A 24,532-nucleotide genomic window follows, 5' to 3' on the forward strand; every position below is an offset into this window, starting at 1 on the left:
AACAGATATGAGAAAGACCTAGTCTGTGTCTTCAGGGAGTTCGCAGTAGAGCAGAGAAGACAGACCCACGAACAGACAACTTCAGTACAATGTGGTAAGTGCATGGAACAGTAGAGGTGAGTGTAGAGAGCTCTGGGAGTACATAGGAGTTACTAACCTATCCAGGCTACACAGGGAAGGGATAGGAGTAGTGTTGGGAGCTTATAAAGCAATAAGAAGATAAGAAGAGAACCACCTGGCATAGACAACTATATAACAGTGCCCCCAAACAGCCTTCTTACTCTATACTTGAGGAGCAAACTAAGGAGTAGAGCCTGTAGAAAACAATGGAGTGATGAATTCTTTCCTCCCTCGTCTCCATATGTTGTGGTTAACCCACCACATATGCTCCCTAGAGGTTCCAGTCCACATCTACAGTCTGAAACCTAAGCATCTCCATGCATAATGGGGCCTCAAGAAATGTCATGGAACACTGACTCTCATTGACAGAACAGTATCCTCCTAAGTCGCCTCATGATCTGCTATAGCATATCCTCTGGAGGTTGCAGAAGATTGGACCTCTAATAACTGGTTGGGGCATGTGTATCAGCTTTTTCAGAAAAGATTATTTGGCTGAAGAGCCTCACATATCCTATCATTAAAAGTTACAATTCTCTATCCTATGTTGCTGTCTTAACATACCTTAAACTAAAACTGTATTCATAAAGGGTTTATATACATTTTTAAAACAGCAAAATATTCTTTAAATATAAGGCAATCTTTTAGTATTTTTCACGTGCTGTTTTCATCAACCTTATCAGTTCCCTGAACCTGCTGGTTGTGCTGTGGAGAGAGGGTATATAAGGCCTGCGTAATCTAATCCTTGTCTTTCTGTGTCTGACTTATTACACTTAGTATGGTAATCTATAGGTCCATCCATGTTGCTGCAAATGGCATTATTTCATTCTTTTTTATGAGAAAGACAAATGTCATATGATATCGCTTATATGTGGAATCTAAAAAAATGATACAAAGGAACTTATTTATAAAACAGAAACAGACTCACAGACAGAAAACAAACTTATGGTTACCAAAGGGGAAAGGTGGGGAGGGATAAATTAGGAGTATGGGATTAACAGATACACACTACTATATATAAAATAGATAAACAACAAAGACCTACTGTATAGTACAGGGAACTATATTCAATATCGTGTAATAACCTATAATGGAAAAGAATCTGAAAAAGAAGTGTATATACAGATATATATATATATATATATATATATATATATATCTGAATTGCCTTGCTGTATACCTGAAACTAACACAACATTGTAAATCAACTGTACTTCAATAAAAATAAAAGTTAAAAAAAGAGTCTAATCCTTGAACCAGACTTTAGGGTTAGATGTTGAGTCTCAGTGACAAAGCCTTACTTCTCACCACTTTCTTGTGTAGAGATATTTGCTGCCCAAGGCTTTTGCCTCCTAAAACGCCTTAGTTAGAGCCTGATTGGATTTGGCCACTAGAAAGTCTCCTGCACTTTTGGTGCATGGTTTCCTGTGCTCCAGAGAGCTCTGCTGTTCAGAGGCTCATAAAGCACCCTCCTGGACAGCTTCTCAGGCCCAGGTTTCTGCTCCTTGGCCGGCTCTGTGCTTTATTACCTCCTGAGGTACTTACCCACTTGCCTGTTCTCAAGTTACTTCCCCAGGCCCACAGTTTGACAGTGCTTTCCTAGGGGACACAGCCAGCCTCTCTGTTGCTCCAAACCAGCTGAAGGACTCGCAAAAGCCAGAAGCAACCACTTGCATGAGCCTGGCCTTGAAAATGGAACGCCTCACCTTTCTCACACCAATTGGTGAAGGATGGGATCTGTATTAAAGGGAAGAATGCTAAGCGAATCTTTCCAGAAAATGAACGGAAAAGACAAGCAAGAAGGGGTGGGCATGTTCTCCAAATGGTAGGGCTCCTTGTTCTGTTGGGAATCATCCCAGAGCTGGAAAAGATGCCAGAGCTGTGGGAGAGGGGGAGCAAGTGAGCTAATGATCAAGCATTTTGACCTGGGTTCAAGTGGATATGGCAGAACTACCTTAGACCATGTTCCAACTTCACTCTTTTCCTTAAATTTTATTTTATGCTCCTTTCCAACAAAGTTGCTTTCTAGTTTTTGTTTGTTTGCTTGTTTATTCATTTGCAAAAGAGAGTTGGCAAACCCGAAACATGGTTGAATGTCAAAGGAGTTGGTTAGAACATTTGAGTCCTATACAAACACCATAATCTAAGGTCTTGGCCCAAGCTACAAACAATTTTCAAGAAACAACAAGTACACAGTGATTAAGTTGAAGCTAACATAAAAGGATTTCCAAGGTTGAGACCCTATGGATCCCACAGGGGAAAGGAATAAGAAGCACTTCATTGAGAGTTCCCTACTCAATATAGCTCTCATTAAGTGCTCACCAATTTAAATGTAATTCCACCAATAACCACTCTGTGAGGAAGGTGTTGTTATTCTCCCTATTGAACAGATAAGAAGGCAAGTTTCAGAAAGGTGAAGTGACTTGCCCGAGTTCAAACCATTTTATAAGATATTACCATTAGGAGAACTGGGTAAAGTGTTCAAGGGATCCCTCATTTTTCTTCCTTACAACTGCACGTGAATCTACAATAATATCAAAATTAAAAGTTTAATTTAAACAAAAACTATGTTAAGGAAAGAAGCCAGACACAAAAGGCCACATATTATATTATTCCATTTATATGAAATGTCCAGAAAGGCAAATCTATAGAGATAGAAAGTTGTTAGAGATAGTAAAGTTGATAGAAAGTGATTGCCCAGGGGTAGGAATGGGGAGTGACTGTGCATGGGCCTGAGGGATCTTTTGGGGGCAATGCAAATGTTATAAAACTCAACTGTGGTGATAGTTGCCCAACTCTGTAAGTTCACTAAAAATCATTAAATTCTACACTTACAATGGATGAATTGTATGGTGTGTAAATTATGCCTCAATAAAGCATTTTTAGGTAAGTTTCTGTATATGTAAAATTACTGAAAAATAAAAGGTTTATTTTGAAAAAATGAAGTAGTGTTAAAGAAAAAAATAAAGACTTGAGACCCTCCCCACAAAAAGGAAAGATATAAAAAGATCAATAACTATGACTATATCTATATGCCAAAATACATAAAATTAAAAGACAAATGACAAACGGGGAAAATATTTGCTACAGTTATAACAGACAGTGTGTCAGTATTCTCAATATATAAAAGCTTTTTAAATACTAGCATCCCCAAACAAAAATGGGTAAATGACACTCTTCAGATTCATTTGTTTACAAGAAAGAAAAGCCACTCTAGCTTATTGTAAAGATATAACAGGTAGTCTCATAGTCATCTAAGGACCAGAAAAGTGGTGTACACAGGGAATAGTACTGGAAAGGCAGGAACAGAGACTGCCCACTCTCTCATGGACCTGTGTAGCTCTTCTTTCTGCTTGTCTGTTTCATCAGCCTCTGAACCTCTTAGCTCAAATTCTCAGGACTCTGGCAAGCCATGGATTGATTTGACTTGGATCAGCTGTCCACTGTGTGTCCAAATAGCTGTCACTATTATAAAGATAAGGCTTTAGATTATCTGAAACAGAGCAATAGACAGAACAAGCAAATTCACTGACATGTCTATGATAGACATAGACCAGCCATAGAAGTAAATACATGTTTAGGAAAAATATGCAACCTCATCATTAGCAATCAAAGAGACAGAAATTTAAATAGCAAGAGACTTTTTTGCCCATAAAAACATCAAAGATGAATGATAATTCATGCTGACACACTACTGGGAGATAGGACAAATGGGTCTGGAAAACAATTTTTTTTAATTAATTAATTTGTTTTTATTTTTGGCTGTGTTGGGTCTTCATTGCTGTGTGCTGGCTTTCTCTAGTTGTGGCGAGCGGGGGCTACCCTTTGTTGTGGTGCACGGGCTTCTTATTGCAGTGGCTTCTCTTGTTGCAGAGCACGGGCTCTAGGCGCGCAGGCTTCAGTAGTTGTGCCACGCAGGCTCAGTAGTTGTGGCTTGCGGGCTCTAGAGTGCAGGCTCAGTAGTTGTGGCGCCCAGACTTAGGTGTTCCATGGCATGTGGGATCTTCCTGGGCCTGGGCTCAAACCCGTGTCCCCTGCATTGGCAGGCGGATTCTTAACCACTGCGCCACTAGGGAAGCCCTGGAAAACAGTTTTGCAATATGTATTGAGGACCTTTAAAATGGACATAACCTTTGACATAATAATTCCACTTCTAGAAATCTATCTTAAGGGAATGAATAATCAGAGATACAGGGAGATTTATATATGTGAATATCTTTTTAGTATTTTTTATAATAAAAGAAAAAGAATGAACGGTATAAGTGTCCAATATTATAGGATATTTAAGTAAATTGATAAACATACGAGGAACATACAGTCATTTAAAATCATGTTTTTGAAAAGTATTTAATGAATGAAAGGTTCTTATAGTATTATGTTGAGTGAAAAAAGCAAGATATAATATTCTATATATAATGTGAAAGAGAGAGAAAAAATTGAGATTTGAGATGCTAGGAAGAAAGAAGCCAAAATCGTGAACTTAACAGTGGTTATATCTAAATGGTAAGATTACAAATTATTTCCGTTTTTACTTTTTATTTTCTTCATACTTTTTTGGCTTTTTAAATGTTTTCTGAATGAGAATGAACTTGAACTTTTGTAATCAGAATAAAATAAATGTTGCTTAAAATTCAAAGACATGGAGGAAAGACATGGAGTAAAAGTAGAGACCACTAAATATTAAAGCATATTTAAAATTTAAGTCAGTATGGTACTGGCATGAGAAATAAAACACAGAATAAATAGGGTAGAAACAGATTCTTGTATATGTGAGAATTTAATATAAGATATGGGAGGCTTCACCAAATAGTAAAAGAAGGATTATACCATGATTGAATTAGTTACAAATAGTAACCAAGAGTTCTGCTGTGCCATATGCTGAGTGCTTTTACATTCATTTTCTCCTTTACTTATTACAACCTTTGAGATTTAGATAGTATTATCCCCATTTTAGAGATGAGTGAACTCAAGCCCCTAGAGGTTTAGGCATTTGCCCAGAGTCACATAGAAAAGTAGTGGAACCAAGTATGTCAGATTCCAAGTCTCTATTCTGTGCTACCACATTCTATGTATATAAAGTTCCTGGCAAGGTATCTAGAATACAAGAGGCATGTAGTAAGTGTTATTCCTATGAGTAACTTATACTTTTCTGCATATGTTATAATGTAATATTTAATGCTTTATATAGTATATATAATAATGTAAATACTAGTAATAGTAATATGATAAATATATCATCTTAATAACTCTTGTCTTTGTCCCCTGGCCTTCTCTATGCCCTCAGTCAGTGCCTTTGTTCAGACCTCTTTGGCCACAGGTTGCTTCAGTTGCCTCCTAACTAGTATCCATACCTCTTGTCCCTTACCCTCTGAGCCCGTCAATATCAAACCAATCTCCTGCTGCCAATCCTTAACTGTCTTCGTATATTTTCAGGGTGAAGGTCCAAATTTCTTAATATTGTTGCTGAGACCCTTCACGATCTGGCCTACTTTCTTTTTTTTTCCAGTTTTATTGAAAAATAATTGACATACATCACTGTATAATTTTAAGGTCTACAGCATGATGGTTTGATTTACATACATTGTGAAATGATTACCACAGTAGCTTTAGTTAACATCCATCATCTCATATAGATACAATAAAAATAAAAGAGAAAAAATTTCTCCTTATGATGAGAGCTCTTAGGTTCTACTCTCTTAATAACTTTCCTATATACCATGCATCAGTGTTAGCTATAGTCAGCATGTTGTACTTTACATCCCTAGTACTTATCTTTTAACTGGAAGTTTGTACCTTTTGACCACCTTCTTCTAATTCCTTCTCCCCCACCTCCCCCATCCCCTGTCTCTGATAACCACAAATCTAATCTCCTTTTCAATGAGTTTGGTGGGGTTTTTTAAAATTTATTATTATATTCCACATATAAGTGAGATCGTACAATATTTTTCTGTCTCTGACTTATGTCGCTTAGCATAATGCCTTCAGGGTCTATCCATGTTGTTGTAAGTGGTAGGATTTCCTCATTTTTGTATGGCTGAATAATATTCCATGGTATATATAAACACCACAACTTCTTTAGCCATTTGTTCATTGATGGATGCCTAGGTTGTTTCCATGTCTTGGCTATATAATACCGCAATGAACATGGGGGTGCAGGTATCTTTTTGAGTGCATGTTTTTGTTTCCTTCGGATATAGCATTCCAGGAGGTAGAATTGCTGGATGATGTGGTCGTTCGAGTTTTAATTTTTTGAGGAACCTTCATACTGTTTTCCATAGTTTGGCCTACTTTCTAATCTCGCCTCCTGTCACTGCAAACCTGCTTAGCTCCAGCACTATGGGCCCTGATATATCATACTGAACTCCACACCTCCATGCCTTTACACATGATGTTCCCTCAGTCTAGAGCATCCTTTCTCCACCATTTGTCTCACAGATTTCTATAGCCCTTTGTAACAGCTCCTACTGACTTTTTCTTCAGGATGCCTTCCTTACTCTTCCAGTAGTGGCCCTCTTCTGTGCTCCTATAGCACCCGGTGCATTCTTCTATCTTGGTACTTAACACACTGTCCTGTCTTTGTTGACATACGTGCCTGTCTCCTCTACTACGTAGACTGTAAGTAACCAAAGGCAGAGATTCTTTTGCGTTATTTCATTGGAATTATCAGAACCTAGCTAGGGTCTGGCCCATGACCAGACCCTAGCTTAATAAGTGTTTGTGAAATGAATAAATGAGCTTTTGTCACCTAATGATGCTTTTATCTTCTAGATATATGGTTCAGTGGCCTGGTGGCCGAATCCTGCATCGCCATGAGCTAGACACCTTCCTTGCACAGGCAGTATCTACTCAGCTTTATGAACCAGATCAGCTTCAAGAACTCAAGGTGATTTGATCAATCCTCATTTAAATTCTTTCTTTTATGAGCTCATAGCTTTATTTTAGGTCTTTTTTTCCTGGAGCTGGGGAGAAGAGTAAGTTCTGCAGGTACTCTGATTTACTTTACTTTCTGCAGGTACTTCTGATTTACTTTCTGCAGGTACTTTGATTTACTTTACAATGTTTGATTTACTTTAGCCAAATATTTATGTCTATTAATAAAGCCAACACTGTTCACATAGCGATAGGTGAGAATGGGTAGAAAAACTGGATATTGTGTAAGACAAATAAGTTGTGGCCCATAGACCACAGTAAGGTTTCCAACTCTTACAAAAGATGCTACAGGGGACTTATCCTGGTGTTCCCTGTTTGTCTCTGAGTAAATGTCCACCCTCCCTTTTTTATTGAAGTATAGTTGATTTACAATGTTGTGTTAGTTTCAAGTGTAAGTACAGTGATTCAGTACTTGGGTGCAGATTATATTCCATTGTAGGTTATTATAAGATAATGGGTATAATTCCCTGTGCTACCCTCCCTTTTTAAATAATACTTATTGGGTGTTAGAGGAAAGTCTAGAAAAGCATAAGGAAGAAAGTAAATCCACCATATAACTGAAGGCAGTAGAATATAGTAGGTTGGAGGGCAGGCTCTGAAGCCAGGCTGCCTTGACTTTGAATCTTAGCTTCATTACCTTCTAGCTATGTGTCCTTGGGAAGGTTGCTTAACCCCTGTAGCTTCAGTTTCCTTACTTGTAGGGTTATGAAGATATTAAATAAAATAATCCATGCAAAACACTTACAACAGTGTCTAGCACATTTTAAATACACAGTACTCAATAAATATTAGGTACTAATGCAGGACATTCCTCTTCTGACTTCAGTAGCCATGGTCCTTTCAGGCCCTAGTATAAACTAGAAGATAAAGTCTAGTAAGTCTTACAAAATCTTGATTTCACTGGGGTCAACTAAGGAAAAGATGAAAACAGTCTTAGACAGACAGTGTTGGTTCCTTTTTACAGTAAATGTGATACTGCTTGGTAAAGCCATCTAACAGGCCAACTTGAGATAACCACTGTGAACATTTTGATGGTTTCTTCCAGCCTTTTGTCATGTATTTTCTACATAGTTGAAATATTATTTATGTAATTATATACTGTATTCTTAAACTTAATATAGCACATATTTTCTATGTCTTAAAAATTTTTGCTAAATATTTTATCATATGGATGTATCATTTAATTATTCTAATGCTGGCCATTTGGTTTCCAGTTTTCACCTATTATATGTAATTATTAACATCTTTTTTTTTTTGGCTGCATTGGGTCTTCGTTGCTGCGCATGGGCTTTCTCTAGGTGCGGCGAGCGGGGGCTACTCTTCGTTTTGGTGCGCGTGCTTCTCATTACGGTGCATGTGCTCCTCATTGTGGTGGCTTCTCTCATTGCAGAGCTTGGGCTCTAGGCACGCAGGCTTCGGGAGTTGTTGCACATGGGCTCAGTAGTTGTGGCTCGCGGGCTCTAGAGCGCAGGCTCAGTAGTTGTGGCGCATGGGCTTAGTTGCTCTGTGGCATGTGGGAGCCTCCTGGACCTGGGTTTGAACCCCTGTCCCCTGCATTGGCAGGAGGATTCTTAACCCCTGTGCCACCAGGGAAGTCCTGTAATTAACATCTTTATGCATAGAGCTTTATTCACATCTCTACTTCCTTAGAATAGATTCCTAAAAGTAGATTTTCTGAGTCAACAAATGTGAACATTTTTAAGGTTCTTCATATATATTGCTTAATTGTAATATACATTACTCATTAGTTTTATTTGAGTGTGCCCATTTATTTCACCATACCCTCATCAGCATTGGGTGTTCTTTTGTTCCTTAGTTTTGTTTTAATTTTTTTCTAATTTGACAGGCAGAAAAAATGGTTTCTCAAGTGGGTGTCTTTTTAAGGTTTTAAAGCTGATTTTTTTTTTTTTGGAATGAGTATCATCCAAACCATCTCAAGAAAACAAATGGATAGAGGCTGCTTATGCACTCAGATGTCTGTATTGAAAGGCAACATGTTCTAACTTAACTGGAATAATCAGCAAAACAGGAATAAGCAAATGTAACCAATAACAGTAATTTCTTTTTTTTAACACCTTTATTGGAGTATAATTGCTTTACAATGGTGTGTTAGTTTCTGCTTTATAACAAAGTGAATCAGTTATACATATACGTATGTTCCCATATCTCTTCCCTCGTGTGTCTCCCTCCCTCGCACCCTCCCTATCCCACCCCTTTAGGTGGTCACAAAGCACCGAGTTGATCTCCCTGTGCTATGCGGCTGCTTCCCAGTAGCTATCTATTTTACGTTTGGTAGTGCATATATGTTCATGCCTCTCTCTTGCTTTGTCACAGCTTACACTTCCCTCTCCCCATATCCTCAAGTCCATTCTCTAGTAGGTCTGTGTCTTTATTTCCGTCTTGCCCCTAGGTTCTTCATAACTTATTTTCAGATTCCATATATATGTGTGAGCATACGGTATTTGTCTTTCTCTTTCTGACTTACTTCACTCTGTATGACAGACTCTAGGTCCATCCCCCTCACTACAAATAACTCAATTTCATTCCTTTTTATGGCTGAGTAATATTCCATTGTATATATGTGCCACATCTTCTTTATCCATTCATCTGTTGATGGACACTTAGGTTGTTTCCATGTCCTGGTTATTGTAAATAAAAATATGGAATGCTTCACGAATTTGGGTGTCATCCTTGCGCAGGGGCCATGCTAATTTTCTCTGTATCATTCCAATTTTAGTATATGTGCTGCCGAAGCGAGCACTAACAGTAATTTCTTAATGGTAATTTTTCCTCTGTGGTTGTTTCAGATTGAGAAACTGGATGCTCGAGGGATCCAGCTAGCTGCCCTCTTCATGAGTGGGGTCGACACAGCTCTGTTTGCTAATGATGCCTGTGGCCAGCCAGTCCCTTGGGAACACTGCTGCCCCTGGATTTACTTCGATGGCAAGCTGTTCCAGAGCAAGCTAATTAAAGCAGGCCGGGAGCGAGTATCCCTGGTTGAGCTCTGCGATGGCCAGGTACCACATGTTGGGCAGCTGCTAAGACCGTCTCTGACCTTCTGTGGGGATGAATGACAGAAAGTGGAAAATGAGCAGAGACATTGGGGAAGGCGGTAGCAGAAGTGGGAGAATGTGTCTGACCTTAACCTAACTTGGTCAAGGATGATCCCAAAGGCCCAGAGTCTGATATGTACATGTTACAAACTCATGTTGGGAAGCGTTTTTGTTTTTTTTTTTTTTTTTTTAATGAGCTTCAAGTTTTCATGTTCCTTTTTTTGCTCCAAGTTATTTCTTCCCCATGGAATACTCAGATATACTCTATGCCTTTCCCCCAATTCTTAGAATTTCATTTTCCTTATTTACAAAAACTGTAAGTCATTTTTGCAAGTTAGGTTATTTTTTATAAAGTAACTATTTTGGAAATAGAAGAGGGTAGTAAAGTAGATGGCAGAGTAAAAGCAGGGGATATTTTTTGCAGTAAAACCTTGGGAAAGATGAGAGAAGTTGAGGGAAAGGAGCCCTTACTTACTTCTTTGTCTATCTGTGGGGTATAAGCTGAGAGACTAGAGCAGGGGTCAGCAAACTATTAAAAATTTTTTTTATTTTGAATTTTTATTCCAATAAAGCTTTTTGGAACATAGCCACATTCATTCATTTACATATTGTCCATGACTGCTTTCACACTACAGTGTGAAAGTAGCAGAGTCAAGCAGTTGTGACAGAAACAGTACGGCCTACAAAACCTATCTGGCCCTTTTCAGAACAAGTTTCCTGACCTCTGGACTAGAGGTATGGACTTATCCTGGACAGAGGTCATGGTCTCTGCTCCTGGGTATGGGGGAGAAGGTTAAAAGGGTTTGTATATGTCAAGTTTTGTTCTCTCTTTTACCTTATTCTGTTACCTCCCCCTTAAAAAAATAACCTAGCCTATTGCCGGCTGTGTAATAGACAATTAGTAAATCCTTCTTGTTATATTTGCCTTCCTTGACCTAGTCAAGGTGCCTCACAAGCCCTCAGTCAGAACTAGTATGATGGTAGTTTGGTGTCATGCAAAGAGTGGAGGCTTTGGTGCCAGACAGGCTTCCCTGAGTATGTCACCTTGAGCCATTTAACTCCAGGCCTCGATTCCTTTAGTGGGAATAGACTTGTGAGACTGTACCTAGACTGCCCAATACTGTGCCTGAAACATAGGAGAAGTTCAAAACATGGCAGCTGTTATTATTATTCCATCCCTCATTTGAAGGCTGACCTGGCAACCAAAGTGGAGAAGATGAGACAGAGCATCCTTGAAGGAGTCAACATGAACCATCCACCGCCTTCTGCTCTACTTCCATCACCTACTTTTGTGCCTCCCATGGTGCCCTCTCTCTACCCTGTTTCACTTTACCCCAGAGCCATGGGCCCAATGCCACCTCCCCCTCAAGGCAGGAGCCGGGGGTTTGCAGGTCAGTACCTAAGAATGAGGTGTTTGTCAAACTCAGTCTATTTCATAGTAACCCATCCAGTAATTATTGCCAGTTACAGAATCAGCAGTTTCACATATATCTTTACCTTCTGTGCTATGGTGTGGTTTGAAGAGGAGCTTACTGAGATGGAGGGGTGTAGCCTGTGAGGAGAGCCCACTGTCTTCCCAGACCCATAGAGGTGATTGATCCCTAAGGATTTGACTCTCACCAAACCACTCATGAAGTAACTGATGCAGAAACCAAGAGTCACTTTATTACTTTTTTTGGTCAATTTATTACTTTTGAGAACTGTAATTCATGTGAACTGGGTCTTCATGGTTGCTGGTTAGCTCACTCTCTCCCCATAAGCAGATGTACACAGGAGCTTGCAGGAAGAGCAATGGTAGGTAAGTAAATGACCAGTGTCAGCAAACAGCCATAGCTTGATGTACCCATTTCCACTCTGAGGGTAGATCTAACACAGTTCCAGAAGCATGGAGAGAAATAAGTCATAGTCTGTACCCTCCAGGGGATTGCAGTTTAGTGAAGAAAACAAATACATACACACTCACATGGATCCACACACACATGTATATACACACACATATGTATACATTATGGTGATATCTGAGCTGTGGCTTAATGTAAAACAGACGTTCCTGCTTAGTAGGTCAGATACTGACCCTGATAATTCAAACAACCTGTCCCCTGGCGAAACAGGGTATTTTATTTTTTATTTATTTTTTATTTTTTTTAAATTAATTAATTTATTTATTTATTCATGGCTGTGTTGGCTCTTCGTTTCTGTGTGAGGGCTTTCTCTAGTTGCGGCAAGTGGGGGCCACTCCTCATCGCGGTGCGCGGGCCTGTCACTATCGCAGCCTCTCGTTGCGGAGCACAGGCTCCAGACGCGCAGGCTCAGTATTTGTGGCTCACGGGGCTAGTTGCTCCGTGGCATGTGGGATCTTCCCAGACCAGGGCTCAAACCCATGTCCCCTGCATTGGCAGGCAGATTCTCAACCACTGCGCCACCAGGGAAGCCCGAAACAGGGTATTTTAATGGGGACATTTTAACATGAAATACCAAGTTTCTGTGATTGGGTGAGAGTGCTATGGTTGAAGTGTTTGTTGTGTATTGCTCGTCACTTTAAAAATAATAAAGCTGGAAGTTGAAATTTGTCTTAAATTTAGGGTCACAAAATTCAGCATGGATGTTTAGCTCAAGGCTGTGCTTAGAGGAGCAGTGTGAATGTCTGCTCTGTTCAATCAAGTAATGATTAAGTAGTCTCACAAACCAGGGAGCCAGCCATTCATTCCATCCTTTGAAGGTGTCTTTATAGATGCCTGCTCTCATTCTTTGCATGTTGACTTTACTGTGTCTCAGAAGACAGCCTTAATTAAAGCCAAGTTCTTGGGAGGTCCTCACCATTGCCCCAGCTCTCACTGATGCCTAGTCTCCAGTTACTGGTGGTTCATGAGGAGCCTTCTGACTCCTTAAAGGCCACAGTAGGATCCCCAAATGCAAGTCTTTCTTGCCCTCTTAGGATTAGCTAGTCACCTAGTTCCTTAGACTCCCACTTTTATATAAATGAAGGGCTCTTTGCTAACAACCTGCTAAGTTAGTGAAGAGTTATTAATATTTGGGTTTTTTCCACAAACTAAAATTAAAGGTTTACTAGAATTCTGTATTCTATGAAGGCTTCCTTTTGTGCCAAGTTACAGAGCTGTACTGTGCTTGTGAGCTCACACACAGAGTTGGAGTTTCCTGTTTTAAGGAGATCTGCTATCTTGTCTTGAATTGCTTCTGGTTTTCAACTGTTGCTATTCTTACTTTTTAATCATAAATTACTGTTACTTTGGTTTCATTATTTTTTGTTTGGTTTGGTTGTTTGGCTAATCCTCCAGTGTGTAGTGACATGTATTTGAATCAAAAGTGGTTTTGGCCTATAATTTTCCAATAGCTAGATCTTAAGACCTCATTCTCTCTCCACAAATATTGAATGCCTACTGTGTGCAGGCTCTGTAGTTGGAAAATGAATCAGGCACACCCCACTTGCTAAAGTGGATATGTACGGATCTTCAACACCCTCTTCCAAAATTTGCTTCCACCATGACCCTTTGTTGTTATCACAGAGTCTTTTTATCATAGAGAAATGGAAATATACAGAGTAGGTGGGCTGTAGATCTTCTATTCCACCTCTTATCCTACCTTGCACTTACCATTCTTCCTCTCTTCCCAGGTCTCCATCCAATCCCACCCCAAGGAGGAAAACTAGAGATTGCCGGGATGGTTGTGGGCCAGTGGGCTGGCAGCAGATCCTCCAGGGGTCATGGCTCCTTTGGCATGCAAGTGGTTTCTGTCGGTGGGCCGGGAAAGGGGTATGTATTTGAATAGCTTGGTATAAGCTAGTGTCAATCAAGGTGCTCTTGGGAAAATGCCCAGCTATCCAAACCTTCTATTAAGGTAAGAGGCATTAACTAACTTTGCGTTTTTAAAGCCAGTTTTCAGTTGAGTTCAGCAGACATATAAAAATGCCCTGCCTTGATGAAAAAGTTTTTGCCCTAGAGGAGGACTTGGGACACAGGACAATTCGGTATGACATAGAAATGACAGAGATAGAGGTTTACAGTGGTAACACAGAGGAGAGGCATCTAACTTAAGAGGGTCAAACTTCCTAGAGGAGGTGAGTAGTTAACTAAGTGAAAATGGAGGTACAGGCTTTATGTGTTCCTCATGATCACTTTTCCCCCCACTTTCTAAAGGCATGGAAAAGAACAGACTGGTAGAGGATCCAAAGGACATAAAAAAGGAAATAAACAAGTAAGTACCTTTTTGAGATGATCTAGCTTCTGTTTGATACCTCTTGTCGTTTTGGGGGTTTTTTTTTGTTTGTTTTTTGGGGTTTTTTTTTGCAAGAGATCAGGCATGAAAACCTGGGAGCTTTCATAGCTTCTCCTAGCATTTGATTTCATCCGCCTGCTCTCTAGCAGTCTAGTGAGGGTTAACCTGCCCAGGCTCTTCCCACAGGGCTGCAGTGTCATCCTTTTCCCTGAGTGAGGCCACAAGATAGAAACCAGGTACTGTGTCCTAAAGACCTGCACTTAGCACAGTATGCACTACATGCAGCCATAAAGGGACAAAAGTGAAGTTAACAGTGGGACTCCACCAGCATGCCTGAACTTCTGAGGGGCTACCAGAGATGCTTAGAAAATTGGACTTTTGCCTTTGCTGATGATGGGAGGGGAGGAGGCATAGCCATTCTGCTTACTCTTAAGGGTTCAGAATGGTCTTAAACTCACTGGTCTTCAATAGGCATCCCCCCTTCCCCCCGTAGTGATCCAAAATCTTGTAATGGCCTCAGACTGCTGGACTCCTCATAGTATAGTAGCTACCATTTCTTGAGTGCTTAACTTTCTTCCAAGCCATCTACTAGACATTTTATATGTGGTTTCTAATCCTCACAAGGGTCACTGACTAGACCATACTGCAAGGCAATTTTATTGTCAGCCCTCAATCCCAGCTCAGCTCTCATGTATACAACCAGCCCTCATTGCATCCATGTTAACTCCCATTGTCTAATGTTTTCTCAAGGAATACAAATTTGCTTTAATGTTATTTTGAGCCCCAAATGGAACTACAATGGTAAGTCCCCCACACAAAGCATTTTGTAATGTATTCCAAAGCCAGAAAGCAGTGACTTTGGATTTTTCCAAAGCTTTTCAGCTTTTTCCAGAAGCTGCTCAGTAAGGGAAAAGGGATTGCACCAGGCAGGAAAACTAGTCACTCAGATAGTTTCCCATAAGGTAGTACAGCCTTGATCAATTCACCATGATTCAGGGACTGATCAATAGGCATACAGTCTGAAAAACCTGATATTTTTGGTACAATAATAGTGGATCCATCTGTAAGTGGTTGACTCACATTAACCAAGATCACAGAAATAGCTATGTGGATATGGCTAAAGGAGTGGGGGAAGGGAAGAGAAGGGAGGGGGTGAAAGATAAAGTACTGATTTACAGTGAGAAGAAATAATTATCACAATATATTGTATACTTTTTTCCAGTCACTCATAAATATATGTATTTATTATTCCCATTTTAAACAGGAAAAAACTGAGGCTCAGAGGGATGAAGCACCTTGCCCAAAATTACCCATCAAGTTAGTATTAGAGTTGACATTCCAGCGTGAGCTGACTGATTCCAAAGCCCTGTGCTGTGCTAATTCTGAAACGGGATAACAACTCTAGTTGTTAGAGATAAGATTCAGACCTAGGCCTGGCTGACTCTTGTATGCATGCTCTTAACCATGTCTACCGGAGCTTTCTCTCTCTAAGAGCAAGCTGAAAGGGAAGACTTGGTATCAGAAGTTTGCCTGGGGGCATGGAATCAGAACAGTAACATTAGCTGGCATTGAGTTCTTACAGTGTGCCAGGCACAACATGTTCTACAACATGTTCTAAGTGCTTTACATGGAGTGTGTCACTGAATCCTTATAGGAACCTATGAAATAGATACTATCATTCTCTCTATTTTACAGATGGGGAAACTGAGGGAAAACAAGGGATGGTAGATGATCTTAAGTTTCTCTTAGCTAAGATTTCTGGGGGTACTGTCATCTACTCTAGAGGTAGCCTGGCCAGGGAAAGCCTCACGTTGAATTTGTTTTTAGCTACGGCATCTTCCCTGGACAGAGGTGCTGCTGATTGCCTTGCTGACTCTCCTTTTTCTGTTCAGTTGCCCTTTCTCCAAAATCTGAGAAAATTAATTGTTGCAGCTTATTAAATCTTCTTACATTACAGTTCTGTCTTCTTGAGATTATTCCTAGGTCAGTGGATTTTTGTGTGTTCTCGAATTCTTCAGTCACTTACTTGTTACATTTTTATTTCTTTGTTGACTACCTCACATGGCTAATTCCATCCATTACTAGTTTCATCTTATTTCCAGGTTCTTGAGAAACACTTCACAGTAACACCCATGTTGTGTAGGTTTTGGAGCCAAATGATCTAGCTTTGAATCTGGCTCTGCCACTTACCAGTTCTGTGACTTTGGGCAAGTTACTTAACCTCTCTGTGCTCTAATTTCCTCACCTGTAAAAATGGAAGAATTGGTATCTACCTCATAGAGTTATTTTGAGTATTAAATGAGATGATATATGTAGTGTTTAACACAGAACCTGGAACATGGGAAGTGCTCAATAAATATTAATAGTTATTATTTATAATTGACCACAAATTCAACAGGTATTAGACTTCCATTATGTGTTGTGTCTTAGTGGAAAGAACAATGTCTTTGGAGTCAAACAGACTTGGATGCAAGTCTAGGCATGCCAGTGACCTTGAGCAAGTTATTTTACTTTTTCGAGCCTCATTTGTGTTTCTTATCTGTGAAACCAACATCAGAGTGCCTGGCATGCCCAACCACTGTTATTATTCCTAATAATATTCATTGAGAGCCAGTACTGCACTTTCAAGGTAATACAGTTCATGGCGTTAGCATTTCAAGAGCAGTTACATTTCTGAAATTAAAAGAAAACCAGATGATTGTTTTTACTTATGAAAAATTCTAGGGAATATTGCATATAGATCTTATCATTTGTTTTCTTTTCCTTTCCTTTCCATGTCCAATTGTCAGTATTGGACAGCGTTGCATGGAAGTTAAGAGAGTAAACGTTAGAGGCTGACCAACCTGGAGTGCAATCCTGGCCCCACCACTTTCTACCTGTGTCTCCTTGAGCAAGTTACTTTAATCTTTCTGAGCCTCAGCTTCCTCATCTGTAAATGGGGCATCATAATATCTACCATTTAGGGTCCCTTTTGGCATTTGAAAAAAATATATTGTAAAGCTTTGTAAACAGTAGCTGTGTCATTATTGTGTTGTCATTGCCATTGGATTTGAGTCAGATCCATTTGTTGTCACCCTAAGTTCTCCAGACAGTGTCAGAGTGTACTAGGTGTTAACAAGCTTTGGGCTTTCTGGTGTTTTTGAAGAACTGAAGCAGTTTCTGCAGGCTAGCTTATAAACATGCTTGGGAAGGATCAGCCAGTTTGGGATTACCATTTCTACTGAATATCTCTGTTTTTGACAGAGCACTTCAGATGGAGTTTCTAAATCCCTGGAGCCTCATCAAGGTCGGTCTCGCTCACAGGTAAATGGAAACAATGGCACATTGATCAAGGAAGAGAAGAATGATCATCTTCCAGCTCCATCACAGTGTGCCTTAACCAGAGACAGCAGTGTGTGTAATAATGGTAACCGCTACTTCCCCGTGAAGAATGGTGAGAAGAGCCGCTTACGAGAGCAAAAGCTGGGAACTGTGGCACAACAGAAAGAGGAATAACAAGCAGAAGATGGCTTCAGCAGATCAGGAAGAGGGGAAAACCTATACTTTTCTGATTTTAGGCCCAAGTTAGAGGAGGACATAAAATGCTTACCCTAGTTGCATCCAGAATTTGGATGGGGTGTTCTATTGTATCCATCTTTTCCCCTTCCCTGTCTTTTTCTGGGCTTCCAGACTCAGTGGTCTGCTTCTAGGGAAGCTCTCATCAAACATGAATGGCAACAAGCATAGTTCCTGTTCTCAAATTGAATATATAGTGCCAATATTCTCTTTACGTCCCCTGGAAGCCTATTAAGGCAGTGACTATCGGGTGTCATCACGTAAGGCCCTATAGAAAAGTTCCAGCTTTGGTTTTCTGAGTATATGGCTTCCTAACTTGCTTTTTTCTTTATGAAATAGTAGGGCCTTCGTATATAATCAGTATCCACATCTTCTAACTCTTTCTCCCCATTCACCTCTGCCAGGAGTTTATACTACCACCTCTAGCTCTGACCTGACAATCAGATAGGTAGATGTTTTCAGGGAAGTGAGGTAGTATTGGTTATTTTATTTTTTTAATTTTTTTTTTAATTTTATACACTTAAAATAACTACCAATGGCCTTTGTACTGGGGGATTCAAGTGAATCAGAAAAGTACTGGGCAGATTTTTCCTGCCTCTGAACTAATGATTTGTTTGTAAAATAGAAGATGTGGTGCAGTTCACCCACTCCCTGCTGCCCACACCCTGAAAGGGTGGAATCAATATAATGAAACTGAGTACGAAAGGGAACTCAAAAGACTGTGTGTGCTTGTGTGTGTGTGTGTGTGTGTGTGTGTGTGTTTGTGTATGGATGTTTGGATAGATATATATATGAATGCATGTATCTATATGCATACACATACCCTTTATATAAAGAGACAAATCTATTTATCTATACATATTTTATATATATATAAATATATGTGTATGTGTGTATGTATATATAAATATAAATATATATATTTGGTATATATATATTTATATACATGCACACACATACATACATGATGATGTCCCAGAAGATTTACTGAATTTCCCAGAAATGCTTCCACTGCTATGGAGTGGTAGGTTTCAAAAGACCACATTTTAAAATCCTTACTAAGTCGTAGCCCATCACAGTTATGAGAAGATGGGCTTCTCTAAAGCAGACAAAAAGTACTTTCCAGAGATTGCCTGTTCAGAACAACAAACAGTTGGGTTGTCACAAGCCTAATCTTGAACAGAGTCCTCACATCCCGTATGGTAAAAACAGGAGGTTGGAATAGGATTGGGAAGAGTTGGGCATTTCCTTATGAAGGAGCAGCCTGGTTGGGAGAGAGAAAGGGGATGGGAGGTAATTACCGGGGCTTGCAGCCAGTTTGGAGGAAATCTCATCTGAAACTCCGGGATCAAACTGGCCTCAGGCTAGAATTTATTGCCATGAATCCCTGAAGGAGAGAGGACTAACATTGGAAAGATGGGGTAGTGAAGTGTGAGGAAATCGGCAATTTGATTTTACATACCTAGATTGTTTTGTTTTTTCATTGACATTTTGACTACTTGATCTTTTCATTTGCTTTGCAAGGAAGACTTCAGAGGACTCTGGCCCGGGCCTATAGGGGTATTCTGTAAAATGTTCCCAGCCCCCAAGTGAGGCCAGAATCTGTCCAGGACAAAGAGGCTGTTCCCCCTTTCTGGAGATACTCTTGAGACAACCTTGCACTTCCAGTTTCCCTCCTCAACAGTATGAGGGATGGGAACATGGCTTGCAACAGATTAGCATTGTGTCTTTGTTCAGGAGTTGAGGCTTCCAGCCTCATACACTTCCTTTTGGGCTTTGTGATATTCTTGCCCAAGAAGTACAGGAATTCTACAGGAATACAACTGACTAGACTTCTAGCAGGGTTCTCTCTCTTTTGAAAAACCCCATGTACCTTAACCCAGAGTAGGTCCTTGGTGATTTTTTTCCAGACAACCGGAAGGCTGTTTGCTCACTACCCACTTACAATGAGTGTATCATCATGAGAGACTGAAGACAGTCTCAGACTGTTTTATCCTAGTCTGGCCCAATTTAAGAGAACCCACAACTTGCAGGGGGAGGGAGGTCTAGAATGCCTTTCCCCCTGCCCAGACACTTCTTACATAAACCAGAGCAGGATGACAAGAATGCATACCCAGCCAGATATAACCAAGAACAAAGTGTACAAAAACCTCCTCTATGAAATTGGCTCCCCTAATTTGGTTCCCGCTTTTCTCCTAACCTGCCCAACCTTTCACAACATCTTGAAGGTTAGGACTTCTGTATCCAGCAAGAGAAGGATTTAGTAGCGAACTTAGATGGCTTGGAGATTTCTTTCTGGAGCCACAGAGGGAGGAGTCCTTTGAAGCTCTAAAAGTAACCAGAATCACTGAGCTGTGTTAAATTAAATAGCTAGCTAGCTCCAATTTCTAATAGGAAGTACTTGGAGTTATATGGAAAGGCATTTTCTTCAGTTGGTGTTTCTGTGAATCTTGAATCTATTTGACACAATCAAGTGACAGTATTGTTAACTCTCACAGCATTAAGAAGATGTATTATTTTGTAGGCATTCACTGTGAGAAGTAAAATTGCTGCTTTGATAGGGATGATTCCAGTTTTCCAAACGGCTTGCTTTTCTCCCTTCCACACACCTCTACTTTCTCCTAGCCTGGCCCAGGATGAAACAAGTGTCTCACTTCCAACTTTGATTTTTATTTGGATTCAGCATTTTGGGTTTGTAAGTTTACAAGAAAGAACCATAAAGGGCCATGTTTTAATTTATCTGCCAAAACATACAATTTAGAAGCCAGAAAGACTAAGGTTTATTACTGGAAGATTAACTTTTTCTAATTTCTTTCAAATTAGGGAACATGAGTCTGCTTTTTGCTGTGAGTACCACTTGAAGAGACTGTCATCCTTCACTTGAGGTTCAAATTCTGACTATGATGTGGCCTTTCTTGAACAAAGTCATGCATCATATGGGAACCCCCAGAAATGACCCCTTTACCTTGTAGGGCCACAAACAAAAGCACCCTGGATGTATATAGCCACTGATCCCCAAGGACTTTCAGTTCTTGATTTCTGCTGGTGTGTATTGGGGTCAGCCTATAACTCCCACCCTTATTCAGTGGCCAGTCTAGTCTGGACCAGGCCTGATAAACTTCTGCTCACTTGTATCATTTTCATTCTGAGCCAGTAGGACTTTGGGTAGACTTTATAGCCCAAGAAATGGCACTTGCTTTGGCTAGTGATATTTGATTTTTGTCTCCATCTTGATTTCCTGGCATCGTTGGCCAAGTCACGTTAACTTGTTTTTAATCACTGAGAAAAACAGCCAGGTAAGGCATTAGGGAGGGTGGTTAAGGAGGGGGGTGGGGGGAGGAATGCTTATGTAGGGTAGAAAGAATGTGGAAGTAACTGTTTGGTTATAGCGATCCAGTCCGCTGGAACCTTAGAAGGCTCCTGTGGGCCTGTCCGTGCTACCCTTTCAGCCTCTAAGACTCCCCCACCCCACTTTGAAATGACAGTACAAGTAGACCACAGTTTAAAGTAGTTAGTATAATTCTACTAAGGTTTAATCATTATACTTGTTTACTTCCTGATGCATATTTCCTAAATATGCTTGGGGTTTGGGGGGGGTAAGTTTTCACTGTTTCACTGTGTGTCACCCTATATTTTTCTCCCTCTTGTGACTTTGGCATCTTCTTTTATTTGACTTTCCATTTTCTTTTCCCTTGGCTTATTGCCGTAGTCTGCTGGTGCAGGTATTCCCCTATTTCCCCTGTTACTGCTAATTATCTTCAGTATTGTCAGAGGTTATTTTGATGTTCTAAGAAAATAACTTCATATATTTTTTTTTGCAAAATCATCTTTTCCAAGGTAAAAGCAAAATAAAAAAACCCTATGCTAGGGTGCCCACTGCAGCTTTTGACATTGCCCTTGTACTTTTATAGATGCTCTTTTTGTCCGTGTTGGTAGTAACTAATGACTAGTGAATTTTCATGTAAATGAAGCAAATTAAATATTTCAGATTTTATTAATCTCTCATAACCCTGCAAAATCTGGACTTCATTTTAGTTACTTCCCAGAAGATACTTCTCCATCCACCTTTTATTTTATTCTATTCTATTCTATTTTTAGAATAACATACTAGGTAAAGAAACTTTAACTCAAGGAGTCATTGATTTTTAGTGCTCCCTGATAAATGATGTTATTGACAAAAGTAAAATCTTTCATTGTTTTTTCCTGTGGTAGTATCTCTTCTCCTGTGCTCTTGACAGTGTGTTTAGTGGATGGATAATATGTATTTCTCTTCCAAGTTCCCTGCCTTTTTGGCCCACCTCACCACAAAAGCTCCATAGTTTATTAATGTAAGTTTGAATGGATGCTTCTTAGGGGAAACTGCAGGAGTTAAGGAAAGTGTTTCAGAAAGGAATGAAAATGTCTCAGGAGTTGTTCTGTGATGGAAATTGGTCTGTTGTTCTGTTAATGCTGATGGAAAGAAACTTACAGTGCTTAATAAAAGTCTATTCTTTTAGTAAAAAAAAAATGTGAAATAATTTTGGGTGTGCGAAGTTTAATTTCTTCTCCCATTTCTGGACTCCTTTCGGCAAATGGGGAATATACTTGTCTCAATTCAGAAGTGTTGCACAGAGATTTAGGAGCCTATTTGTAGTTGAATATCAGGGCAAGAGAGCCAGTACAAGAAAAGGAAGGGCATATTTAGCTTCCTGCTGAACTTCTTTATTTGGATGTTCTAAAGGCACCTTTGACTCGACATTTCCCAAACTGAACCCGTCTTCTCTTCCAAAGCCTGCTCCTCTCCATGAGTGACACTACCTTCTACTCAGTTGTCTACACCACAAACCAACCTGGGAGTTATCCTAGATGCATGTCTTTCTTTCCATCATTTCTCAAATCCAATTTGTGACAAGATCTGTTGGTAATACTCAACCATCTTTCTCTTTCTCACATCTATCTCTTTTCTCTCCCCACTTGTGGCTTAGTTCAGGCCTCCTCATGTCTCACCTAAATTGTTGCAGTTGCTCCTCTGTCTTACTCCTAACCAGGCAACTGTGAGCAAATTTTGTGTCTACGTGTATGTACCTTTTCCCAGTGAAAGGGACCATACCTTTGTTAGTTACTTAAAGAAGTCTATGACCTAAGAGACGTTAAGAACCACTGATTTAATCCACCATGCTTATCAGCTTCCAGAGGAATCTGTCCTTCTAACATGCTGCCTGCCCATTTCCATGGTCCCTTCATGATCTGGCTCCTGACCACTTCTCCAGCCTCATTTCCTGCCACCCCAACTCATTCCAGCAACATTAAGCTATTAATATCCATTTATTCTCATTTGCTTATACCATTGCCTAGAATACCTCTCTCCCCTTGTCTCTGGTGCAGTCTCAACTTTTTCCCCTAAGATTCAGCTCATATCTTTGTGATTCTTTTCCTGATCTCTTACTAGGGACCCCTGTACGGACTCCCCATAGCCAGTCCCTGTAGCACTTCGCTGCATCTCTGCTAGTAGATTAAACTTGACCATCTTTGTCTTCTTGGCATCTACCACCGAGCATGCACTTAGAAATGTTTGATGACTAAATCAAGGACAGCTAAAACACCTTTGAAAATGTTCCCTGGTGCAAAACAGATTGTAGGTTTCTGAGGCAGAGGGTGTGTTGGTGGCAAAAACACAAGAAGATTGAATATGAAGGTTCATCACTGAATGGCATGCATTTAAATGTGCTTTTAAATGGGGCTCTCAAAAAAGAGAAAAAGAGTTCTGAGTCACCTTTGAGCAATAGACTGATGCTTGGAGCAGAGTCTGAAGCCAGGACTCTAGGGCATTCTTCTTACCTTACTGCTTCTGCTGAGTGTTGCTAGCTGGGCTTGGCCTCCCTGGCTGCTCTGTGCCTTGTGTGTACAGATTACAAAAGGAAACAGATGAACCTAAAGGCGAGCATTAGAGGTTACTGAAGCTTGTAAATATTACACTTAAATGAAAACTGTCATTTGTAAAAATTTGTTTTGTATTTGGTTCATTATGGCTATAGATGTCTTTTTCTAACCTTTGATCTTTGAGTGTTGGGACTCAGAACTTAATAGTGGGAAATCCTTAGCATTTGGCTTTTAAAAGTTACTGTTTGCTGAGGACCTATTAGGTACCAAGCATAGTAGTAAGCTATTGTACACTGTTTCTAAGCTTCAAACAACTCTGCAAAGTAAGTACTATCCTCACTTTACACACGAGCAAACTGGTTCAGTGGTGCCCAAGTTCACACACAGCTAATAAGTGATAAAAACCAGGGTTCTAAACCTATGTTTTGACTAAGTAGATAACTCTTATTTCTGCCTCCTCAGCATTCCTTCCTCTTTCTGGCAGCAGTTAAGTGCAGTTTTTTGTTTTTCTTTTTCCTTTGGGGAACTGCTCTTTCCAATCTTGGGGTAGGGATGGGTTGACCATCAGTCACATGGCTTCACCTCCCCCAGTGCAGGGATGGGTATATGACCCAAGCAGCGTCAACTGTGTTTTTTCATGGACTTGAGGGATAAAGTGACCAAGAATGAAAATATCTCTTCTAAAATCACAAGTATTAGGAATAATGTGAGCCTGGAACATTGTCTTCTATTTATTTCTTCTACAGCTAATCTTTTATTTGTGGGTGAGAAATATGAAAATTCTG

General features: G+C 40.0%; 1 protein-coding gene across 6 annotated transcripts in view; it reads left to right on the forward strand.

Annotated features, from left to right (window-relative positions):
* FAM120C (family with sequence similarity 120 member C) overlaps positions 1-22,387 on the forward strand; it is a 145,745-nt gene extending 123,358 nt beyond the window's left edge. The window contains exons 11-17 of one of the 6 annotated variants that reach the window (XM_081222633.1): positions 6,886-7,000; positions 9,855-10,064; positions 11,290-11,491; positions 13,732-13,870; positions 14,255-14,312; positions 17,577-17,766; positions 20,712-22,386. In XM_081222633.1, the coding sequence (XP_081078759.1) occupies positions 6,886-7,000; positions 9,855-10,064; positions 11,290-11,491; positions 13,732-13,870; positions 14,255-14,312; positions 17,577-17,766; positions 20,712-20,749 (952 nt within the window). In that variant the 3' untranslated portion in view covers positions 20,750-22,386. Of the gene's footprint in view, positions 1-6,885; positions 7,001-9,854; positions 10,065-11,289; positions 11,492-13,731; positions 13,871-14,254; positions 14,313-17,576 lie in introns of all 6 variants that reach the window. The other 5 variants (XM_081222637.1, XM_081222632.1, XM_081222635.1 and 2 more) reach the window with 5 other exon arrangements.
* The last annotated feature ends 2,145 nt before the right edge of the window (positions 22,388-24,532 follow it).

The sequence above is a fragment of the Mesoplodon bidens genome, assembly GCF_964165515.1.
Source record: "Mesoplodon bidens genome assembly, chromosome: X".
NCBI classification, from domain to species: Eukaryota; Metazoa; Chordata; class Mammalia; order Artiodactyla; family Ziphiidae; genus Mesoplodon; species Mesoplodon bidens.